Source organism: Canis lupus, chromosome 15 (assembly GCF_048164855.1).
Source record: "Canis lupus baileyi chromosome 15, mCanLup2.hap1, whole genome shotgun sequence".
In the NCBI taxonomy this organism is placed as follows: Eukaryota; Metazoa; Chordata; class Mammalia; order Carnivora; family Canidae; genus Canis; species Canis lupus.
The window spans coordinates 25,683,644-25,708,991 of NC_132852.1; the positions used below are offsets into that span (position 1 = coordinate 25,683,644).

At 45.9% G+C, this 25,348-nt stretch overlaps 1 protein-coding gene across 3 annotated transcripts in view; it reads right to left on the bottom strand.

Annotated features, from left to right (window-relative positions):
* PRAG1 (PEAK1 related, kinase-activating pseudokinase 1) overlaps positions 1–25,348 on the bottom strand; it is a 58,340-nt gene that overhangs the window by 21,880 nt on the left and 11,112 nt on the right. For 2 of the 3 annotated variants that reach the window (XM_072776224.1, XM_072776225.1), the window contains 2 exons: positions 23,034–23,453; positions 18,911–20,754 (listed from right to left, as the gene is read on the bottom strand). In XM_072776224.1, coding sequence (XP_072632325.1) covers positions 18,911–20,754; positions 23,034–23,366 — 2,177 coding nt within the window. In that variant the 5' untranslated portion in view covers positions 23,367–23,453. Of the gene's footprint in view, positions 1–18,910; positions 20,755–23,033; positions 23,525–25,348 lie in introns of all 3 variants that reach the window. The other variant, XM_072776223.1, reaches the window with a different exon arrangement.

The following is a 25,348-nucleotide window of genomic DNA, read 5'->3' on the forward strand; positions in this document are numbered from 1 at the left end:
CAGATCTATACCTCAATATCTGTTGTAGGAAATACACAATGCAGTATTGATTTGGCATCAGAACCGCCTTATTTAATGCACATGACCTTACAGTCAAGAATTTATCGATTGTTCTTTGTGTTCAATGTTGCCAGGTCCCGTATCGGTCTTCAGTCATGGGGATCCCTTGCTTATTGCCAGAAAAGTTTCCAGAAAGTTTGTTAGCTACCATGAAGACACTCTTTAGGAACACGTACTTCTCCTCACCCCCAATTCTTAGAACCACATTAAAGACTATGTTACAGCTGCCAAATGGAAGTTGTGACAGTGATGGCAAGGTTACGATTAATACTCTTCCTCACTTTTTAATGTCACTGTAGAGCTCTGGGAAACATCAGATCCGTAGGAAGTGCCATGGTAGTAGATTATCTTTATTTTACCCTCGGGCAAAGTAAAATCATAGAAAGTTTTGTAAAACTATTTTTAGTCTCATCAGATCCATCAATCATGGCTTTCACAGGTGAAGCCTAGATATGCAGTTGTGAGTAATGGACAACTCCTTGGTCCAGAGAGAAGCCAGCTCTGTGGCAGTGCAACTCCCCAAACCCCTCCAAAGTGGCCTCCGGTGTCTCTTGGTCCTCAGACCCGGAAAACTGCCATGGGAGAATTTCCAGCACCCGAGCTACTAAGCTGGCAAAGCTCCCACTCTACAACCTAGAAAAACACTGAAAGAAGTGTATACAAATATATTAAACTAAAAAATACATAAATATGTATATGTGTCAGTATACACACGCGCGCGTGCGCGCACACACACACACACACACACACAGACACCTTGGATACATGTCCTTGAGCAATATTCAAATCACTAGTAGTGAATGAATGGCTAAGTCAATTTAGTGAGGCACGGCAGTTTACCAGTAGTTTATTTTAACAAAACATACTGCTAGGTGACCAGAAAATATGCAAATATTATAGTAAGGATTTTTGAAACATTATTTTGTGAAACTTTTGTTTCAGCTGTGTGCTTGTTGGATCAGGATAGTAAATATATTCCTTATTGTGGATCATTGTTTAAAAACAAGGCTAAAAATCATTGCTCAAGAATAGAGGTCAGCAAACATTTCCTTAAAGGGGTCAGATGGGTAGATATTTTCAATTTTAGGCTTGTGGATCACATGGTCTCTTTACAGTTATTCAACTCTGCTGTTGGAGCAGGAAAGCAGTAACAGACTACATGTAAATGAATGGGCATGTTTTCTAACAAAACTTTACTTACAAACAAAGATGACCACACTGCATAGATGGTAGATTACTGACCCCTGATCTAAATCAGCTTTGTCCAATAAAAGTCACATATGAATGCATAGTTTAAACTTTTGTAGCCAAATTATAGGTGAAATTATTGTAATATATTTTATTTAACAAAATATATAAAAATATTGTCATCTCAATAGGCAATGAGTATAAAAATCATTAATGAGATCTTTTACATTTTTTTTCATTCTAAGTCTTTAAAGTCTGGTGTGTATTTTACACTTACAGCACAATGCAATTTAGACTAGCCACATTTTAAGCTACTGGCTACTCTACTATACAGTGAAGATCTAAAAAAACTCATACATGTACAAGGCTCTTCATGATGTTACTAATAGCAAAAACAGAATCAGAAACAGTCCGGTGTCCATCAATAAAATAATGGATACATTGTAGTATAGTCTTATAATGGAATGATATAGAATTAAAAAATAAATGAACTTGATTTTAATGTACCAATATTGAAATGATTCTTAAATGTTGAATGTTAAAAGTAACTTGCTGCAAATTAAAAATTGCAATGAGCTCCCACCAGTCAGGATAAAAAAGATAAGAAATAATAAATGTTAGAGAGGATATGGAGAAAAAGGAACCCTCATGCACTGCTGGTGGAAACTAGTGCAGCCACTGTGGAAAACAGTATGGAGGTTCCTCAAAAAATTAAAAATAGAAATACCATATGATCCAGTAATTCTACTTCTGGGTATTTACCTGAAAACAAAAACAGCAACAACAACAACACTCTGAAAAGATACATGCACCCCTATGTTTATTGCAGTATTATTTACAATGGCCAAGATAAGGAAGCAACCAAAGTGTCCACAGGAGGATAAACAGATAAAGGAGAGGTGGTACATATATACAATGGAATATTACTCAATCTTAAAAAAGAATGAGAACTTGCCTTTTGTAACAACATAGATGTACTCAGAGGGCATCAGGCTAAATGAAATTAGAGAAAGACAAAAATACATGATGATCCCACTTATATGTGGAATCTAAAAAAAAAAAAAATGAACAAACAAAAACCAGGGAAAAATGGACTCGTAAAAACAAAGAACAAAAAGAACAAACTAGTGGTTGTCAGAGGGGAAGAAAGCAAGGGGACAGATGAAATAGGTGAAGGGGATTAAGACGTACAAATTTCCAGTTATAAAATAAATAAATCACAGGGATGAAAAGTACAGTAGAGGGAATACAGTCAATCATATTGTAATAACTTTGTATGGTGACAGATGGTAACTACACCTCATGGTGAGCATTCATAATGTATGTAATTGCCAAATCACTATATTGGTACACCTGAAACTAATATAATATTGTATGGGACCTATACTTCAATTTAAGAAAAAGGAACGAAGAAAAAAAAAAAAAAAGGAACGGGATCCCTGGGTGGGTCAGTAGTTTAGCACCTGCCTTCGGCCCAGGGCCTGATCCTGGAGTCCCAGAATCAAGTTCCGCATCGGGCTCCCTGCATGGAGCCTGCTTCTCCCTCTGCCTGTGTCTCTGCCTCTCTCTCTCTCTCTCTGTCTCTCATGAATAAATAAATAAAATCTTTAAAAAGATAAAAATAAAATAAAATAAAAGGAACATGCAAAAGTCTCAAGTGCAGTGTGATACCATTTAAATAATATTTAAAAATATATAACGATGCTATAATTTTTTGTTTATCATGTATATGTAGTAAAATAGGAATAAGACTCATCAACTTCAAGATAGTGAATACTCTGGGTAGCAATGGGAAACTGAAACACAAACTAGATAAGATGTGATCTGCCACAGTACCTATAATGTTTTCTTTTTAAAAATCTAAAATGGCAAAATGTGAATAATACTTGAAAAAATCTTTGTGGAAGACACGTGATTTAAATTATCCTTTGAACTTCACTGTATGCTTGAAATATATGATACATTGAAAATGAACATTTCTAGAAGGAAAGAAAATCACTAGGGCCTACATGATCTCAGAGATGGACACAGTCGTTGACCTGCCGCCAAGCCTCTGAAAGGCAAGGGATGGGATGACCCAGCAGGATTTCCAGCAGGCCCCACAGCAGGACAGGCAGATACATTCAGTGAAGGTTAGTAATACCAGAGACTAGCCTTATATATGGAAAAAGTTATTTCTCAGACCTAACGTCTCTTCTGAGACTTCAGAAATTGGTTCTTCCAAATCTAGTCACTATGAGGGAGAAGTCACAAGTTTTGAACTCACCAAGTGAATGCAGACAAAATTAGATTATTCTTGTGGTTGCAGGATAAGCTTTCTATAGCGAGCATGTGCATGTGTTATGTATAGGGGAGTGGGGAGCCTCCAAAAGTAGACCTCGGTAAATCTCAGTATTCAAGTACAGGTAGAATTTTTATGTTTTCCTGACTTCTGGGAATATTACTGTTTCTCTACTAAAAAGGCTCAAGAAGCCCAGGCTCCCACCAGGTAACAAAAGCCTGATAGGCATTTGGAATGTTCTGGTGTAAATGGGAGGGAAGGGGTAACCCTTTCTGGTAACAGTGAAATCTTGGGCGTGATGACTCCTTTATATGAATTGCATCAAAGATGCAATTGAAAAGCCTGTGTAACGCGCACTCTTAGAGAATTGCCATTTTAAGTAAGGAATGAGCAAAACTACCTCAGATTTCAAAATGAAAGGGGAAGCCTGCCATCAAAGCAGAGACTGACAATCAAGTTGTTTTTGTGGGCTCCATCTAGACATGTGATAGATTTCTTAAGCAACCCCAGAAAAGGCTCAGGATTCCAAAGGTGACTTTTCTGAGCCCTGTTGGGATTGTTTTGTCAGACCTGGCCAAATGACCATCCAAGTGCACCCCAACGATGCACAGCAAGACGCTACTGATTGTTTTTCAAGGCACTTTCCCCTCATTAAGGATAGTTTGCTCTGTCTCTTTCATAAAAGTGGAGCAAACCATCTAGAAGATGCAATCTGATGTCCTGTAATTTAAGGAAGTGGCTTCAACGGGCCGAAACCACACACTCCCCTCTTTCCTCTCTGGGTGGTGAATATTCTTATCAGCTGCAGGGAGAGCATGGCCTGCACAGATGTCTTTGCTCACGCAGCGTGATAAACGACTTGTTCTTCCTCAGACTTCCTTCCCTGCCTCCCCTTGATTAGACATAGTCACAGGAGAGGAGGATGAAATACATGGCCAGTGGCTCCTCTCTTTTGAGACTGGGCCCTGCAGCTGCCGCCCGGTGTTTTGCAGAATGGCTTTTCCCCCTATTGTCCCGAGAGAAAGCAGCCCTGCCAGAGTTTTCTCCACACTGTATTGGTAGAAAGCTGGAAAAAATAATCCAGGCGGAAGAACCATCTGCCAGACTTCCTCATTCATAGGAACAAGACTCATCTAAAAATACCCCCGAGCTCTCAGAATGTCCGAAATTCTTAACGGATGCCCAGCCCCAGCGTGCGGCCCGAGCCTCACGGGGCTGCCAGCAGCCTCCTGGGACCACACAGCTTGGACAGGGTGACGGAGGCAAAGGCTCGTTGCCACTGCCCTCACTGGTGTCTAGTTCACAATGCATTTGGCCGAGAGCTTTGCACCTCCGGAGCAGAAGCTAGGAAAACCCAAAGCAACACCAGTGCGCAATTTCAGACGCGGACTCACGACCCTAGTATGCAGGCGTGCCAGACCTTCGGGTCGGCCAAGTTCACCGCTAAGCTGGGTGATGACTTGGAGAAGACCTCCCAGCTAGTGCTGAAAGCACAAACAGGTTAGAAGAGCCTATGCACTTTTTTTTTTTTTTTTTTAGATTGCCCAGAAGAGAAAACAGACTAGTTTGGGATGCAAATAAGTCAAGTCATGCCTAAATCAAAGAATGAGAACCTCTTACCATCCTAGACTCTGGCCGGGCTGCCGTCCTCATGGGCATGGCCTCCCAGAGCCTGGGGACCCGCTGGGCCCGTGGCTGCGGGGTCCCATGGAGCAGCCCTGAGGAGGGTGGCCAGCTTCGGTGGCGGTGGCGGTGGCGGTGGCAGGAGTGCCTTGTCAGCCAGCTGTGAATTCACCGCTCAGAGCTCTCCCCTCAGTTCCTCTCTGACTTTTCTATAAAATGCACTTCCTGCAAAAGCGCACGAAAACAGGGACGGCTCTGCCTCTGACCTGTAGCCTTCAGTCTCCAATTGTCTTGGGCTCCAAGGTTAGCAGCGATTCAAACACACTCTAGGACACAGTCGGTCTCACCCCACTCATTCTCTACTGTGTAGCCACGTTCTAAGGTCAAAATCATTAAATGATTCAAACTGAAATACTGAACTTGCTGGGTGCATAAAACCACCTCATTTTTTTTTTTTCTTAATCTTATGCTTCTTTACCTGCAGTGTGTCCCCTGTCCTGTCTATCCTCGATACCATTCCCAGGTTTTTCAAGAAATAAATCTGGACTGCCTACTCTGTGGCGAGCACTGTGTTAGGTGTTGGGGACACAAAAGAGTGAGGAGAGATGATGCCATCCTTGCTTCAACAAACCTACAACCCAGGAGACAAACACTTATCAAGCTCCTCCAAGAAAGTAGATAGAGGGTTCAATCTATACCTTCAGAATAGATTGGCAGCCTTGGGATCGAGCATCCTGACTCCAGATCTTTCTAAAATAGTGATCTCATTATGATGGTTGACCCTGACAAGCCCTATACAGAACTCTTGTTAAGTATTCTGAACCTCGGCCACCATATCGAATCCTGGGTCCTCCATGGGGACACAAACACACACCTCAGATATTCTTTTGCCAATCTCAATTTCAAACATTTTCCCCCACTGTTTGCATATTAGAACACATGGCTAGACTTCTTGTTTGGGAGAAATAAATTATCACCATTTTGGTTAATAGACTTCTCCTCATAAATCCTTTGCTCCAATTGGGCTCATCTCTCATTGTCCCCAAAAGATTCTGCATTATTGTCCCCTCCTCGTTCTGGCTCTGAGGAAACAACAATCTCTCCCTTTCAAACCTTTATATCCTCAAGACCCAGGGTCAGTATCACTTACCTACAAATCCCTCCCAAACTACTGCAGTCTTTTCTGACTGGCCTGTCTCCTCTAGGACGCACACCGAACCGAGTCTGATTCACATCACTGGGCATTAGGTTATAATCCTGGTTAGATTATTCTAATTGTTTCATGTGAAATAGGCTTGTTACCACGCCCCAATTATAAACTGTTTGAGGAGCTGTGTCATACTCAGAATATACTGGAACACATAGTAATTATTAAATACTTCTTGATTAAGTTTATCTGCTTCTGTTTCAATAATTCAGTGGCATCTGGGAGGATAAATGTTTCCTTTCAGTAAAGAATTACATTCGCCTGGCAAAACTTGCAAAAGACAGGAACACTGAGCAAACACTCCTCAATAAAGCTGGATTCAAAAGCTGAACCTTTATCATATTTACAAAATACAACGGCCCCAAAATATCCTAAATTTGCATAAATCTTGTAGTTAATAAAAAATATTTTAAGAGATGGGTAGAGAAAGGCAGATAACTATGCTGGAAAGGTTTTTATTGTTTTTATCTTTGCTTCTCTTTGATGAAAATGCTAAGGGAGTTACTTTCTGAGTATCTTAGGCTAATAAGTCCAGTCTACTCTGGGGGCATGTTTCCCCACTGATTTATTAGCATGTATAAAGATAGGAAATCAGTTTCATTTTCGGTCAGATGACCACAATGTTCCCCACGGTGCAGGCTTATTAATTTGCATTTGCAGTTAATGCACTAGTGACTTTCACAGCTCTACAAGCTGAAAAACCCTTTGGTTCAACCTGATGATGAATGCAGTCTGCATTCAGTGGAAACCATTTAAAAATAGGAATAAAGCCATACTTACTTTTAAAGATAGGGACGTGCACATGCATGCATTCAGGTCAGTTGTGAGTTTTAGGGAAGGTAAAAATGCTTGAATTGGTCAAATGGAAATTTAAAGGCATTTGCCCGGACTATATACAGATATACTTTGGCACTGAGAGAAACACATGTTTTGACAGGATCGCCTTTCAGGTCTCAAAAATTAATGTTCCTTAATCTGTGGTTCCAGTTGGCATGGTACTTTTTTGTGTACTTTCCTAGAGAAGCTCTGGGCTGCCTGGTGCTGGAGGAAGGCAGACAGAGGTTTGGAGTTACCTGGAGTGAGGAGCTTTGAGCTGAGGCTGAGGACAGGCCAGGAGTTGTTAAGGAGCAGGTAAGAGAGACTCCATCACCAGTGTGCTACACTTTCATATCCAAAATGCTCACCTAAGAACGGAGGCCCCAAGTCCTGGCCTGGAAAGTCAAGGAGGAAGCTCTTTCAGGTGTTCACACGCAGGCAGAAAGTAAGATGATAAGGAGATGAGGAACAAGTGGACGACCAAGCAACTGCAATCAGCAGAGGGGCACCCCACCACCAGCCCACCCACAGGCCAGCACAGTGCAGGAGGACTTGCAGGAGCCTTTGGGAAGAACAGCCACACAAGCATTTGCAGAACTTCCCAGATGGATTTCAGAGTCATCTAGGAAGCTTCTTGATGGGGTGGTTAAGGCCATGAACACAGGGGCTCTGCTGCCTGGTTCGGAGCCTGGCTCCACTGCCTACTGGTTGTGTGCCTTGGAAAAGGTACTTCATCTCTGTGCTTCAGCTGCCCATCCAGCTCTTTCCTTTCCTTTTCCTTTCCTTTTTTTCCTTTCCTTTCCTTTCCTTTCCTTTCCTTTCCTTTCCTTTCCTTTCCTTTCCTTTCCTTTCCTTTCCTTTTTTTTAAATTTATTTATTCATGAGAGACACAGAGAGAGGCAGAGACATAGGCAGAGGGAGAAGCAAGCTCCCTGTGGGGAGCCCAATGCTGGACTCAATCCCAGGACCTGGGGACCATGACCTGAGCCAAAGGCAGACGCTTGACCACTGAGCCACCCACGTGCCCCTAGCCCATTTCTCCTAATGGGGATACCAACAATACTTTTCTCATGGGGCTATTGGCAAGGTTCATTGAGTTAAAATTTGCTACGTACCAAAAAATGCATCAGGTGTACAGACTTATACAGAAAGATGGATGGATGGATGGATGAATGGTGGATGGGTGGATGGATGGATGGAGAGAAGAGACAGAGGGAGGACTTCAGGAGCCTCCAGTAAACTGAGTAATTCTACTACCAGGACAGAAACAGAAAACACTACATGGGTTACAGATTCCACTCTGACACCTCTACTTTTATAATAGAACTTAAAAGAGACTCAAAGGGGCATCTGGGTGGTTCAGTCGGTTGGGTGTCTGACTTCTGCTCAGGTTATGTTCCTGGGGTCCTGGGCTTGGGCTCTGCACTCAAGGAGTAGTCTACTTCTCCCTCCCCGTCTCCCTTTGCCCCACCTTCTGCTTGTGCACTCTCATGTACACTCTCTCTAATAAATAAAATATTTAACAAAAAAAAAAGAGAGAGAGAGAGACTCAAAGAAGAAAGTTCATCTGGATAATGCTTTGAAGAAACGTATTATAATAACTAGAACTGATCTGTCCATCAACCAGACCTCAGTGTGAATCTATGATTTGAAACATTGCTAATGTGTAGCATCGCCCCACACTCAGGGCTCACATACTCCACAGCTGACCAGGTTGCTTAGCTCCATCATACACAAATTAAAACACAAAAGAACCTCTTTTATTATATTAACCTGCCTCCCCCTGTAAGAAAGAACCTCCCACAATTCCTTCCCCCTTCATACCACTTCTCCACCCCCAGTGGAGGACTCTGGTGATTGAGGAAACCAAAGCAATAGCAAATTCGTACTCACCAACTTGGGAATTACTCTTCTTCAACTCCTGACCTAGCCTTCTTGGAACTCGTCCACCAATACAATCTGTGCCTGACCAGAATCTTTCTGTTTCTAGACTACTGGTTTTGGCAACGACACTTGCAGAATTATCTTTCCCTCTTTCTCTTGATTCAGCAAATGCTCCCAGTCCACTTTGTGACCCAGTTTCTCAGCCCAACTATTGGCTTAAGAAATCTGTGTGTAATTTATATTAGACGTTGTTCCTATCCTCCTGGCTTGGGAGAGTTGGGATATTTGTAACAAAACCATTAGAAGATCTCTTTCTCCACTCTCTACTCTGGCCCAGTCTGTTGCCTAAAATGGATGTTTTTTTTTTCCCACTCCCAGGTCACCTCGTCAGCCCTCCATTAACTGCTCCTTGACAGCTCCATTTCCCTGGACTCAGCCCCGGCTGAAACCTCCCCCAACCTAGGTAAGGGTTCTTTTCACCCAACTCCAATGTGGCAAAGGTAGGGGGAGGGGTGCTTCCCTACACCACTCATTTCCATCAGCTGGGTGTCCTACCATTCAACTCAGTTCTGATCCTAGTACCCGGAGACAGCATCAGATCCTGCAGGTTAAGGGCTCGGAACCACTAAACTGCCTGCCCTCTGTTGCAGATGACAACTGCAGGTCCACGTCATCACCTGTGCTCCTGACCAACAGGCTATATAGATCCGAGGTTCCAATGACCTCTTCCTCGGGTCTGATTCATTCGTTAGAGCAGTTCAAAGAACCCAGAGAAACACTGCATTAGCAGAATATAACCCAGGAGCAGCCAGATGATAGAGATGCATCGTGCAAGGTGCAGGGAAAGGGTGCCGAGCCTCCATGATCTTGGCAGGGGCACCACTCTGCCCGCATCTCCACAGGTTCACCAACCTCGTAGCTCTCCAAACGCCATCCTTCGGGGTTTTATGGACGCTTCCTGACTGAGGCACAGTTGATTAAATCATTGGCCACTGAAGACTGATTCAACCTCCAACCCCTCACTCCTCCCCAGAGGCTGGGGGGGTGGGGCTGAAAGTTCCAACCCTCTAATCACAGGGTTGATTTCCTGGCAACCAGCCCCCATCCTTAGGTAGGTCCAAAAGTCACCTCATTAACATAATAAAACACACCTTTATGGCTCCTAGGAAATTCTTCACTCAGGAAGCTCCATGGGTTTTAGGAGCTCTGTGCCAGAAACAGGGAGGAAGATCAAACGTTGATTTCTTATTATAAATCACACTGTATCGTACTAGTTAATTCCAAACATTTTCCATCTCCACTCCTGCACCAGGTAGCTCACTGCTTCTTTAGGAAAGTGCATAACCATGCAGCCTGGGGCCACTATTAATTCATGCTTCCTGCCTTCAGCTAGCTTTTTGGGGCTCCCTGGCAATCCTTGCACTTGATCTCCCATCTCAAAGCAGCTATTCCAAACATTCCTCATTCTTCTTGATATTTTTAGTTGCCATCCTTATTTCTTGCACATAAGTCCTCTTTCTCCACGATTCAGTCTTTATGTTCATAGTTACTTCAAGTGCAAGAGGTGAGATCACCTTATGCCTCAATCAATGAAACACCTTCACACTGATCTTCATTATTTTAGCTTTTTCCTACATCCCCATCTCTACACTAATTCTCTACTTTCCCGATTGATTTCCCATTTTGGGGTACTCCCTGTATTTCCTTTGATATTTATCTTTGGATTTATCTTTTAAAAAGATAAGGTGTTACTTTATGTGTTTTCAATTTATATCATTACATTGTGTTATAGATCTTGTTCTGTTTCTTAATTATTTGCCTCAATACTAGTTTAAGGTTCATCCATGTTTCTGTATATCCAGCCTATGTCTGACTACTATTAAGTATTTCATTTGATCCTCATGACTTTTTACTTTTCTGTTTTCCTAGACACGAATAGCTGGGCTTGCGCCAACTACCTGCTACTGTGAACAACGTTGTGATGATTTTCGTTGTATATGTTCTCTTACTGAATTCTGTGTTTCTCTGAGGCACACACTGAGGAATGGAGATTGCAGGGGCAAAATGTATTCTTATATTTAATTTTACCCAATAACTCATATTAGCTCCACCTACACCAAGTCCTCAGGATTTAGTGATTAAACAACTGTCAAGACCAAGAAACTTCAGCCTCTGAAATGCAAGAAGAGTCTCTTTCATTACATTTCTCTGTTTTTATAGGAAACATGGACAGGCATTGAAAGTAGAATAAGGAGCAGGATCAAGGGGCTAGATTTAGGATTCGCTGGTCTCTGAATCAGAGACTATTTCTGATTCAAGTTTTGGAGAGGACATGAATATAGAGAAGGCATTTTGAGAAATTTGAAGGGAGGTCACGAAGTAAATGTAACAGATCAGTGAATATTTCTTGTTCTAGTTTTCTTAAACTTGCTCCTTGGGAAACACGCTCTTTCCCCAACTTGCACATCTCTGAAACAGACAGCCTAACTAACTCATCGCCAGTCAGGAAGACTCAGAAAAATTTTGTGTTCTATGTATCATGAAAACAATAGTTTAATTTTTATCTCCCAAATTTAAATTAATAATATTGAATTTTCATTTTTCATTTTCATTTTCAAACTACCTCTCTAAAAAGATTAAGACATACTTCCTGCCCTGACTCCCTCTCTCTCTCCCCCATCGGGGGCATAGAAAACAAATGATACATATCAAAGAGAGTAGGGCTAAGTGAACATACATTATTTAATGGGTAATAGACTTACTGGTAACTCCTACTTATTCAAATACGTATCTCCAAAAAGGTTAGAATTCATAGAATATTCATAATCACTCATTAAGAGAAAATAAAACATGTTGGCATTACAGTCTGAACTTTGAGCCTATAATCAAAGAGAGAACCATAGTCTGCCGAAGATTGCTTAGGACGGCCCGGGCTGTACAGAACGCAGATCCTCTCCCAGTGTACGGAATAGTTCTTGACCATCAATGATTTTGCATTATAGGTGGTAAAGTTTAGATTCCAAACCTGGATTGACAGATAGCTGGCACACGTGCCTACACTCTCCGCTGGCATAACCTGTGGACAGCATTAACTAATCATGGTGAACTTCCCTACAGGAAGGGCACATGGTCTCCCAGTTTTCTACATAGAGCTCCAGGCTGCTACTCCAGCTGATTATAACTGGTGTGGAGGATGCAACCGAACTGCCCTCATGGTTCAAGACTATGCTGTCACAGGATCTTCCTTTTGGGCTACGCATATTAATAAGAATTATTTTAAGTGACATCCCCATTATGACTAGTTTTAAAATTCCAAGGAATTCTCCCCTTTTTTTCCCTGATCTTCAAGGTCATATTACTTATTAATATATCAATTTATCCCAACTCTTCTTGTATTTATCCAACGTAGTTGTATTTTTTTCATTCACTTTGACTGCCATATGGAGCTCCTCAAAAAGCAGGAGCCATTCTGAAGGGCTTTCTATACTTCAGGAACATACTCCAGGGGTAACACTGCCAATTATTTGCCTAGGTTTTAGACTTCAGATAAGTTTTTATAGCACATGCATAAATGAGCACAAAGTGGCCGAAAACCAAACTCCCAGGAAGTCAGGGGATCATCTGACAGTGATAGGTACTGGACATTAAAATGAGTAAAAAGGGAAGGGTTTTTTAAAGCAGGCTTCAATCTGGAGGTTCCTCTTTTCCCCCAGTGAAGAACAGTTGTTTCTGTGAGTCAGCCTGTTAGAGAAGCACAGAGAGTAACCTAAGGCATTAAGCAAAAGCTCATCGAAGCAGGGAGTTTTACAAACCTGTATGGAAATAGTGTGAACACCCTTCACAACCAACAGTTTTAGGACTGTGCCCAAGAGTCCACATAAAGAAACAGCCTGCACTTCTAGTACAGATGAAGACGGATCTTAAACTCTGAAAGTTACCAGCTGCAGAAAGGGCCACTGACTATTTCTCTGCAGTTGGTCTATCAACCCTGATAAAAGGAAGTCCTTCCCTGAGCACACTGACGATCCTGACATAGTAACAAATTACTTGTACCACAAATAGAGATAATTTTTCACCAGATGGTGAGTTCCACACCCAAAAAGTAGGCTGGCCATTTTAGGAAAAAGTCCCTCTGATTGCTTGATGGGCAGAGAGGGGGCTCGATCATGTGGCCCGCCCTTGTGTTTTCCAACCCACCTGAGAAAGCACGAAAAATCCATTCCCAAGAGAAGTGAAACCACAGCTGGAATTCCTTGTGACTCACTGGTGGGGAGAAAAGTCCTTAGGTGATGACTACCTGAAAGGAGCATTCTTGTGACAAGAGAGGGCTGGCTCCACACTCCTGCTCAGCTTGAAAAATAAAAAAGGGCCAAGTATGAACCTAGTTGCAGAACTGAAATGTACAATCATTGGAGAGAAATTAATCCATGAAAGGATGCATTGTGTCTATATGCTGTTTGCCCACCTTGAAACATTAGTAATGATTAACTTCAGCTTCTTTTCCTGAAGGTGACAACGTTCTGTTGAGCAAGGCACAGAATTATAATGGGATGTCCAGTGAAAAATCAGGCCAGTATCTGTAGTTCCCCTCTGGGCTTTTCTCCCTCCTAATTCAATAATCCTTTATTGAATACTTACTATGTCCCAGGTACCATGCTAAGGCATCCTGTGGGAAAGTCAAAAAAATATATGAAATGTGGTTCCTGTACTCCTAGGAATTTACAATTTCCTGAGGAGAAACAAATATGGATCCAATTTAACGCAGTGCAAGACATACTGTGTAAACTGCCAAAACAGAGTACGGGGGCGATCCAGAAACCTGGGCTTCAGAAAGATACTGGAAACAAGAATTTAAAACGACTTGTTCCTTTCTCCATGTTTCCTGATGTGCAAAGCATAGTGCTTTTTGGAGGAAGTGAAATAAGCAGGGCATGGTCTCTACCTACAACTTAAACAAGTATTTCTTGAGCATCTATTATGTACCAAATAGGCACCAAACAGGATACTATGCTATTACAGATGACTAAGCTTGCTCCTGACCTTCAAGGAGCACCTGCCTCCCTCCCACCCATCCTGCCTTTTGAAAAATAAATGGTTATCTATATACCTGTATTAAGCTTGATCGTGGATCGGGTCAAAAGACACTTAACGGAAGGACTATTCTTTCACTCCTCCTGGATGCCAAGCTGAACTTACCTCTGTGTTACCCAACAGAATGAGAATGTGCTGAGAATCCTGTTGCTATGATAACCAGTCTCATCAAAAGGAATCAAAACAGGGGGAGAGCCCTTGGTGGTCATATTACACACCTGCGGATTTAATTTATATCCACTCTACCCTCTACCCTTGGAGGCCTTAAGGGGCCTTAAGGGGCCTTAGTCACTGACTTTTTAGCACCTTCTACAGAGCATAATGGAAAGCAGGCAGTTAGTAGACATCTGATGAATTAAAGAAAGTGTCTCTAATCCCTAGCCTTAGCCATGGATGTATGCTCAAAAATGGAGAGAAGTTCCAAAATTGTGGTATAGAATACTGTTCAACTCAGTGATTTTTTTTTAATTACAGAATAGAAATAGAGGAATCAATTTTAATTCTCCCTGGTCCAGACAGCATCATTAGATGTCCAGTGTTTTCAAGTTCTATCCACAAACTCATGAGAAGAGCCAACTATAAATTTGCCCCTGGCAGGGAGCAGAACATAAACTTGCATTGCTGATGTGCTTTGTTTTGTTTGCCAAACTCCTGTGTGTCTATGCGGGAGTGATTTCTCTCCCTGAAGTATCCCCAATATTCATTCTTCCATGGATCAATTCGACCTCTGGCCAACTTATTTCAGCTTTGTCAAAAAGGTTAAACATGGTCAAAGAAGATTCTCGAAGCACACATAGTGCTTTCTAATACAAACTGTGATTTTCAAAATGCCACACAGAAAAGCCCATTATGTGTCAGAACTATGGGATTTCCCAGTAAATTGTTGCCATTGTGCCATAATCCACTGTTGCAGAAATCACCTCAAGAATAAAGCATCTGGAGATTTACTCAGATTGGATATGGAGGCTGGAGATAAATACCAATCTCAATTGCTCTTTTCCCATCCTTGGGGCTCACGCTGAGAGACCATGTTACCAAGAGACCACACAATGAAGTCATTTTGAGTCCTCTGGTTCGCCAAGTGGCCACTTCTGTGGACACAAAAGTGCTCCATCTGTGACTCTGCCACCACCTGTCTGCCGAGAAGCAGTGTGGGAGGGGGAGCAGGAAATCAAGAATGAGCAAAAGCCCAAGGATAGACTCAGCCTCTGCTCCTCAGAATCCCCACAGAAGAGAGGGAGAATTAGTTAAGTAGTGGGTTAAAATTACAATCAGCATGAGTGACAACTTCAAAAGTAAAACATCTCTCACTATCTTGGGGGAAACTCTTTTCTTTTGATAAGTCTCCCCTGAGGCCAGACCTTTGGACACTAAAATCATATAAACCTGTCTTAGTTCTTATTCACCTGCCGTGCTCTAACTCCTCCTCTGAGTGCAGGCCTCTCATTCTAATTTGGGGTTTCTCTGTGAAATTCCTGTCTGCACTAATCAGAGGATTCTCCCTCAACTGACCTTGTCACTCAAAAGCCATAAGTCTTTTAAAACCAGGTTTGCATCTGCAAAGAAATAAAAGGCAGAAATAAATTTGATTCTTCTGCATCTTAATTATTTCCCCAGGCACTGCCGCTCTCATTAAACTGCCTTAAGTCTTGAACGTGACATTTAAACTAAGAAGTCCATGCTCATTCCCCCATAGTTTGAGTCTCCTAGCTAGTGGGACCTGTCAACCCTCACCTTCGAAGTCTGCTCTCATTTGGGGCACTAAATTGACCCAAGGAGTCGGTGAGGTCCATCAAATCAGAGAGCCGGAACGTGCAGGTGGCTGCCTTGGCAGAAGAAGGTGCCAAGAGACCCAGACTGTGCCTCATCTGCTGGGAGCCACAGTGGGTGCACTTAAACACCTCTGAAGGGTACAAAATGGGCATTGAGAACCTCTCTCCTACATGGCATTAAAGCAAGAATTTTTCCCTAATGGCAGCTTACAGAGGGCAGTATCTCAAATGGATAGAGAAGCTACTGCCAAACATCCAAAACAAGATCACAGGAAAGTCAAGTCATTCTCAACATCTTTAAAAAAAAAAAAAAAAAAAAACTCTGAGCCACAGTCAGTTTTTTTAAAGCAGGACCACAGGCAAATCAGAAAATGATTCTTTGTTCTTCCATGATAGTCCAAGAAAGCAGGATCTAAGCAAATGTAAGTGAAAAGTAACATTGTCCTGCATGAAACCACCCCTTTCTTGAGAGTATTAAGTGTATGTAATATACTTCATGAGATTCATTATTTTGGTTTGTAGGTGAGGTTGATTCTTAGGAATAGGACCCATTAACAGATGGGCCATGCAAAGAAATTTAGTTTTGAATATCATTCAAAGACTCCAACATTCTCCATCTTGGAAAATGGACATCAGTTTGCCATAGTTATAGTGTGGTACTGGTATTGGTCCTGGATCAACTGTGGGCTGTATTCTCATTAAGAGTCCAATGTGCCATCACCCTGACCTGACAGATTTGAAGACCGTGGGTTTCTGGCATTCTCTTCAGAGGGATTCGGTAAGTACTATGTTCCAGAATTAAAGTCAGCTCATAGTCCCAAGCCTGCCCTCTTATCTCTTCATGAGGGAGATGTGATGATGCAAGAGATGTCAGTAATGCTTAAAAAATCTTCCTCAAATGAAAATATATATGTTTTATTTTAAGTAGTACCAGGTGCTCCTTCCTCTTTTCTGAGTTCCCTTAAGCTAATTTTATTTCCCAGATTTTTTCCCCAAAAGTCCTGAAAATAAGAACTTTGTTTTTTGTTTTTAAGAGCTGGAACCCAGAAATTCTGAGATTCCCACCTGGTTTGAGCTTTATACAATCCAATGGTTTTATCATAACAAACTGGCCCCCAAAAATTCTGATCTCAACCCAGATGCTAATGCAAACCCTACCTGAGTCATGTTGCTGTGGTGACTGGGGTTTCTCGAAGCCCTTAACTCTTAAAGGAGAAGGGGATAGTCTCTTCTCCAAGGAACCAGGTGGTATTCAGGTGGCATGCCTAGGATTGGGCCAGGAGGTTCCGATAGGGTGTGGGTGTCCCTGCCAAAGCCAATAGCTCCAGGTGGCTCTTGCCTACATTATAACTAACCTCTCTACTGGATTCTGTTCATCTCATTTGACTCTTTCAACAACAGGGTGTTATAAAAGTATTGTTACTACCATCCAGTTGTAGGGAGGCTCAGTCACGGCAAGTGGCTTGCTCAAGATCACTCAGCCCACAGATAAGACAGATGTAGTATAAACTTGATTTTCTGATCAAGTTCAAAGTCTGTGCTTCCCACCAACCTACCCAGGCCTGAGGCAGCCAGATCCAATACCCATCTTTCCTCTCACATCCTATGCCTGCTAAAGTGCCCTATGAGTTTAGGAGCAGAGCTGGCCAGTACAACTGTGTAACCTTGGGAGGTGACTTCAGCTCCCTTCATCTCTTTGGCCATCTGTAAATTGGGGATGGTAATTCCTACCTCCTGTGGTTGTTCTGAGGATGAAATGAATTAATAGGTCCAATTCCCTTAGATCCGTGCCCGGCCCATAGTAAGCGCCATATAAATGGGAGCTATTCTTAGCTGCTGGATCCCTCATTCACTTGGGAAGTTGAAACTGTAGCCAAAAGGAGTCTGCAATCACCTGAGGATCTGGAGGATGTCTATGCCGCATGGCAGGTGGCCAATGCAATACCAGAACAAAGCAGTGGTCACAGAAAAAGCCCATGTTAAAGAGAATCACAGCCTGAGACGCCTTGATGTTCAAAGTCAAGTGTCACAGCTGCATCTCTGTGGTCAGTTCCCTGCTTCCAACATCAACCCGGAGGTGAATGAGCTGAAACAGAATCACTGGAAATGACACCACTAGAAAAAGTCTGTTTGGAAAGGCTGTCACTTAAACACACACACACACACACACACACACACACACACACACAAACCCAGTAGGTTTCTCCTTTCCCTGATAGAAAATCAGTTTTGCTCGAATAAGGGGGAAATTTTTTTTCCAGAATTTAAATTCCATGCACAATGCAATAATACCTTTAAAAAAGGTATTTATTTTCCTTGGGCCTTTGAAAGGTCCTTTAAACTGGCAGGAGATAGCAGTGAAGCAAGGAGAAAGCTGTGAGTTTCGGCATGCTAAAACGAACCACCTTTTTCTCCCCCCTGTAAAAACCCACATCTGAAGGTTACTGACCACGTGCAGAGCCTCCTACTATTCTGTTCTTGGCTCCAGGGCCTAACTGTTTCTGGAGCACACATTTGGCAGTGCCCATGAGCCTCCCCATCTCTTTGCCTTTCCAAATTGTGCAGCACAGCCTCCTTTGGCCTTCTTTTGCGTGTTTAAATAAATGGAGAATCTGAGTGTTTCCCTGAAAAAGCCTGCTAGAGATACTTGAGAGAGCTGGGGAGGAAAAGAGGACCAGTTTATAAAACTATGAGCACCAGGAAGGGAGGAAGGGCTTGGCAGTGCTTCTTGGAAAGATGCATTTCAAAAAGCCAATCCCAGGCAGGGCACTGCTTGTAGGGCTTGTAGGTTTGTTTGCTCAGCACAAACACCAGCAACTCAGAAGCGCATATAAAAGGCACAAGGGCCTTTGGGCAGATGCTGGTGCCCCAAGTGCAGGACTCAGAGCTTGGGCCTGAGGGCTTTCAGTAAAGGGGCACCAGCAAAGGTTTCTGGAAGAGCCCCTGGTCCTCCTGGACAAGCCCCGAGTTACACACAATCACACTCACCTCGACTTTGGAGGCGGTGGAGGAGGTGAGAACACCTCAATCCCACTTCTGTCCTTGGGGAACTCAAAGGCAAAAGAGGCCGACTTGCTCATCCCAGTCCCGACTTTGCTGCTCTGCCCAGAGGAGCCGTCCGTGGGGCGGAGCCGGTGCCAGGTGGAGGAGGTGGAGGGGTCTGTGGTGCCATTCTCTAGCTCTCTCCCCCAGCTTTGACTCAGCAACTCTTGCTCCACCTCCTCCTCTTCCTCTATCCGGCACTGACGACTCCAGGCCCCAGTCTGGTAGCGGGGCCTCCTCTGGTCCAAGGCCGAGGAGGTGGCAGCAGGCAGGTGGCACCGGACAGAGTCACTGGCGGCAATGCCGTTGGCCCGGCAGGAAGAAGCAGAGTCGGTGGGGCCCCTGGACGAAGCCTGGGGCCCAGTGCCACCAGAGGAGCTCCCCTCGCTGAGGTCAGACAGTGGGGAGGCCGAAGGTGACACTGGGGACCCTCCGGGGCTACTCTTGGACAGCTTGGGCGGAATGGCAGGCTTCCCCTTGAGGCTGTTCTCACTCGCGTCGGGGCGGTGGCTTTCTCTGGAGCTCAGCGCCTGCCCGGCCGACACCTCCTCTTCGCCTGCCTCAGAGTCCTGGCTCACAGGCCTGCGTGGCCACTGTACCCCCACCGCAGAGTCGGGGCTGCTCAGGTAGATTGTCCGGTGGTCCTCCTCTGGATGGGCTGCCATGACTGTGATGGTGGCTGCCACCTGGGGAGCCATATCTGGGCCTTCCCTGTCCCGGCCCCAGCCAGACGCCGCTTTCTGAGCCCAGGTGGTAGCTGTCCGTACCTGGCCCTGACCTTGGCCCTGGCCCCGAGCAGCCGCTGCCTGTTCCGCTGTGGCCTGTGGCTTGGAAGGTGCTGGAACCGCCTTCTTCCTCTTGGTGCTCTCGGCATAGATGGGTTCAGGCTGTGCAGCCTCGCTGGGGTGGGCTGCAGGCTGGGGCTCCCCAGGCAGTCCGAGGCACCTGCTGGAGGTCACCGCGTGGCAGCCGGAGTCCTGCTGCTTCCCTGGCACGGGCTCCTTCATGAGGGAGCAGTAATCGCTGTCAAGATGGGGGGCGAAGGGGCTGCTGGCCCCGCTGCTGGCACTCCCGCAGGAGAGGCCGTCCGAGGAACTGGCAGCCTCGGAGGTAAGGGACAGCTTCTTGGGGCCCAGGCGGGGAGGCTTCTCCGCTGGGCCCTGGCTGCAGCACTCCCTGGGGAAGCTCAAGCCCCGCGTCTCCTCGTCGGGGGGCCCCGCACACAGTCCCTGCTCCCAGCACAGCGGCGGGCAGTCCCCTCTGCCGGGCCCGCACCCAGAGCCCTCAGCCTGCGGGGTGTCCGCCGCCACGGGGCTCGCGGGGCAACAGTCCAGGATGGAGCAATATTCTCCCCCTTCGCTGTCCCCTGAGGGTGAGCACCGCCGATCGCTGTCGTCCAACGAGGGCAGGGACTCCCGCAGGGGCTGCGCCGCCGGGCAGGGCCCGGGGCCCTTGTGGCAGCCGGACGTCGTCCCAGCAAAGGCGGCCACTTTCTGGCGGAAGCTCTCCTGGGTGGAGGTCAGCTCTTGGTAGGAAAACATGGGTTTATCTTCTCGCCCGACCTTGTCACTGGAGAAGCTCACGGGGTGGAAGGCAGTGCTCCGCTCGCCTCGGGCCTCCAGGCTGTGCAGGCCGAGCATGGCATAGGCGGGGGGGCCGCGGGAGTGGCCCTCGCTGGAGGCGGCGGGCCCGGGAGCCTTCTGGACGCCGCGGAAGCTGCCCAGGTAAACTATCGGCACGTCGTCCTGCTTCGGGAGGGGCAGCTTGCCGGGGGCTCGTCTCCAGATGACCTACACAGCCCCAAGGTGAAAAGACTTACATTAGACCTTGTCAGAGAAAAAAGGAAGAGAGAGAAAGTGAGAGGGAAGTGCCATGACATTGTCAACGGTCTTCTGTGCTGCCGCGAGGAAGCTCTGCAGCACGCCTACCTTCTGATCTCCCCACAGACTCTCTTCATTCGGGGGCACCCCTGCAGCCAGTGGGCTTCCCAGACACTGAGCTGCGCTTCCCACCCGGGGGCTGTGATTCTTTTGGCTTAAATCTGAGAGGTGGGGGCAGGGGGAAACAGAACTCTAAAAAAGAACATTCGGCATCTCCCTCAAAATTGCCCGATGAGATAGATTTTCCTAAGAGCTCTGAAAATGGAGTTTTGAGTGTGGTTGGATTTTTGTTTTACGTTTGTTAGTTTTTGGACAACGGAGTCGCGGTACAGTCCTAAAGAAACCAAAGTCACGGGGCTTTTTAAGACAGCTTGGGTGGGTGTTGGGGTGGGAGAGTGAGGGGCGGTTTCTGAGCTGGGTCCCAGCTCCCTTGTTGGTCTCTGGGCCACGCCAAAGAGCTACTCCCCCTCCCAGTTACAGCCAGTGACCTCAGCCTGAGCCTGCTTAAGTGGCTGGACTAGTTGAGCCATGAGACAAAGATGTGGACTGGCCATGGGGCACCTGGGTAGCTGGCTCAGTCGGTTAAGCATCTGACTCTTGATTTCAGCTCAGGTCATGGTCTCAGGATCCTAAGCCCGCATCAGGATCCATGCTGAGCACCGAGTCTGCTTGAGATTCCCTCTCTCTCTCTCTCCCTCTCCCTCTGCCCCTCCCCTCATTGCGCACATGTGGGCACTTGCTATCTCTCAAAGAAAGAAATCTTAAAAAAAAAAAAAAAAAAAAAGATGTGGACTGGTCCTTCCTATCCCTAAAGTCATAGTCTCCTTGTCCTTCCTTTCTCAAGTCTTCCCCTACCCCAAAACTTTTAGAAGCAGCCTCGAAGTAGGGCTGGCATCTGCTTCCTGTCAAAGATGACTCCAAACTGAAGGAGTCCCTGGCTTATGTCTGTGAAGACTAACAGTAGTGAGTGCAGCCTAGTGAATGGGTGTAACCAGCTGGTGACAAACAGAGCAGTTCTGAAGGGACATGGAACTAAGTGCAACCACAGGAAATGCCTCTCTCCACTTAAGCCTCCTCCAAATTAAAACTGACCTCTGATTTCACATAGGCTCAAACACCCTTCCTGATCCACACAGCATGATGGTTTAGGAAAACCAGAATAGGCAAAAGGGTCAAACAAGTCCCAAGCAGTTCTTGGATGTCCTAGACTTACAGCTTCCTAGACCCTTCTAGAGGCAGCAGGCTCTACATGCCCTCTAAGTAATCATACCTTTGGAAGGGTGACCTGTGGGATGAGCAGAATGGTCTAATCTCTAAGGGATACAATTGTCTCTAGTGATCCCAGGTCAAAGCTGCTAATATCCAACTGGAAATATGAACCCTGGCTGGGAACTGGATATGGAGGAGTTACTGCTAACATTTTAAGTGTGATCATGGTCTTGTGGTTACATGTCTTAGGAAGACTTTATTTTTTTAAAGACGTGCACAAATGATGTGATGTCTGGGGTCCGCTTTAAAATCACAGGGAGGGGGGACGCCTGGGTGACTCAGCAGCTGAGTGCCTGCCTTCGGCCCAGGGCATGATCCTGGAGTCCTGAGATCGAGTCCCATATCGGGCTCCCTGCATGGAGCCTGTTTCTCCCTCTGCCTATGTCTCTGTCCCTCTGTGTGTGTGTGTGTGTGTGTGTGTGTGTCTCATGAATAAATAAATAAAATCTTTAAAAAATAAATAAATAAAATCACAGTGAGGGGAAGGTGGGGCTGGGGGCAGAGAGGAAGCAAGACCAGGTCATGAGTTGATTGGTTGACCCTCATAGTGGAAGGCAGCGGATGCAGGCCGTTTGTTAAGCAATCGCTGCTACTGCTGTATGTATTCTAAATTATCAATGAAAAAAGCTTTAAAAACTTGTTTTTTTTTAAAGCTACATTTTTGTGTGCCTCTGCATAAATAATTAATGCACTCTCCAGTTACACTTGAGGGACTGGTGAGGGGTCTTAGCCTGAAGGGACAGATGGAAAGGAGGGCAGATATGAAAGGAGGGCAAGAGTCAAAAAGGCGCGGTGGTGGGGCCAGCTGACGGGAGCCCAGTGGGAGTCCTGCCCTAACAGCCCTCCCTGGCTGCCCGCCAGCCCTCAAACGCTACAAGAGCAGCCCCTGTACCAGTGCCACAGGGGTTAGTCAGCCTCACCTGCGAGACGTCGGCGGTGCTCAGGTTCGCCTCTGTCCACACATCAGAGGCATCTGAGCTCATCATGGTGGGCTTCACAGCGATCGTGGGCTTGGAGTAGGGCGAGCTGTTCACCCCTTCATCGTCCGGGCGGCAGTTCTCGGGCCTGGGGGGCAGGCGAGGCGGAGGGGGCGGGTTGCCTGCTCTGGGCTGGGGATGGCCGGCCGCCAGCTGGTGGTCACTCCTCAGGCAGAAGCAGTTCTTGCAGGACCCAGGCTTCCAGATGTGCTCCACAAAGTCGCTGCACGCGGACATTTTGGGGCTCTCGGGGTTCAGTCGGAGGGCCTGGTGCATCTTGAGGCGACAGTGTGCTGGTTCATCTTGCACTCAGCTCTCGGCCGTGGTCGTGGGGGAGGCAGATGTGGGTCACAGAGCGGCTGCCTGGAACAGCAGAACACTGACCTGATCAGAGATCTCCCGGACCCGAGGCTGGCTGCATCACCAGCTAGAGTCTAATCATTGTAATGGGGAGTAGAACCAGGGTGGGGGGGGGGGAGGAGAGAAAAAGGTAAAGGTTAGCATATTCGATGTATTCTGAGGCCTTCACCTATTTGTCATAGGGCTCTTAGTCACTCTTGGGTGGTGGTGTGGCCTTATCAGAACCTATAAAAAACTAAACACAACTCTATTACATTTCAGGCCCGAGAGCTGAGGTTTGGGGGCTGTGACAGGAAGAAATCACACAGGGTTTTAGATGAGAAACCTGCACAGGGTTTTAGATGAGGATCCATGGTACTGCAGAGTGGTGCACCAAATAAAAACGATGGCTTCCGGAGGCTAAGCCACGACTTTTCACCAAGGGCTGTGTGAGCGGGCAGGGAGGCCTGGACCCTGAGACCAGCACTGGAATCCATACTTCTGGCCAGGTGGCCACTCAATGGATGAGAAAGGGGAGAGGTGTGGTGCGGGCCTGCCCCCAGGGGAACTGTGTCAGGAGGTTTGGCATCTTGGGAATCTGCCCTCCTCCTCTTACTTAATGTACGTTATTTAGCCCAGCGCTCAGTGAGGTCAACAGAGCTGGGGCTGCAGGCCAAGGGGGAAAACAGAAAGAGAAATGCCTGATTACCACAGCCCTGTGATCTATAGCAGAGGGAAGAGATTATCACACAATTATTTTTTCCCTACAATAGCCCTAGGGGTAAGGCAGTCTGCTTGTTGCAAGAGTTGTCTCTGACAGTCCAGCCAGGAGCAGAGTTTGCCCAAAGAAACTAATAAATCCAGCTGTTGGAGATGAGCTCAAAGGGTTGCAGGTATTAACCAATTAGCCTGAGTAACACCCCGGCAGCTGGCCATTATCCCCATTTTACAGATGGAGAAACAGTGGCAATGACATAAATGAAGACTTGTGCACAGACACAGGGAGTTTGCTGGTGCTGGAAGGCGAGGCCAAATGTGCTGGCAGCCTCGACTCCTCACGTCATCATCCGTTATGCAGAGTGGCTGGCCATCACCTGTTTGCTGCTCATTGTTCTTTCCTCATTTAAGTGAACCGACCTCCCCATAAGGAAACTGCTCTTGAGAAAATCATCTTTACAAACCTCAGGCGATCAGATTCTCATCAAAAAGGGAATTCTGCCCTGGGGCTTGCTGTCCACTTTCCTCCAGCAAGAACTTGCTCTGAGGCTGATGCTGTCTAAACACTCAACAGGGCTAAGCAGGTGGAATGAGCCAGGAGCCCATTCCAGCATCTTTGTGGGGAGTGCTCTCTTTCCAGTGTCACACACAGAGACAGAGGTGCGTGTTCACCGAGCACCAGGAATAAATTTGTCTCTTTTCCCTCCGAAGTTCGCCAGGAAGCCACTGCATGGTGAAGCTAACCGAGCACTCTGAAATCAAGTCAAGTGTTTGCCCTTCGGCAGCCATCGGTAGGGTCTTATGCATCCCTGCCCTTAAGAGGACTGTGGGTTGGGTTCTTCTTCTCCCTGAAACACACCCAAGTAGTAGGTTCATGGCTCACCAAGTTCCCCAGAAGAGGTCACTAAGCCTCAACAAGCAGAGGAGGAGAGCATGGATTTTTCTTCCTTCCCACAGCCTTGAGCCACAGACAGCTTGAGGCTCTGCTGCTAAATTTTGGAAGGGGGTTGGGGGGAATGGAGGAAGCTCACTGGTATTCAGAGAGCAAGTGTCCACATCCCTGCCCCAAGGTAGGGAGTTGGTCCTTCCTCAGAATGCTGTTGGCTTCCTGACCACAGGGAAAGAGAGGCTCCCCTTTACTGCAGGCAAAGGCTCTGGAGCCCCCTTGATGGGATGGGGAAAGAAAGCTTAAAACCCCCATA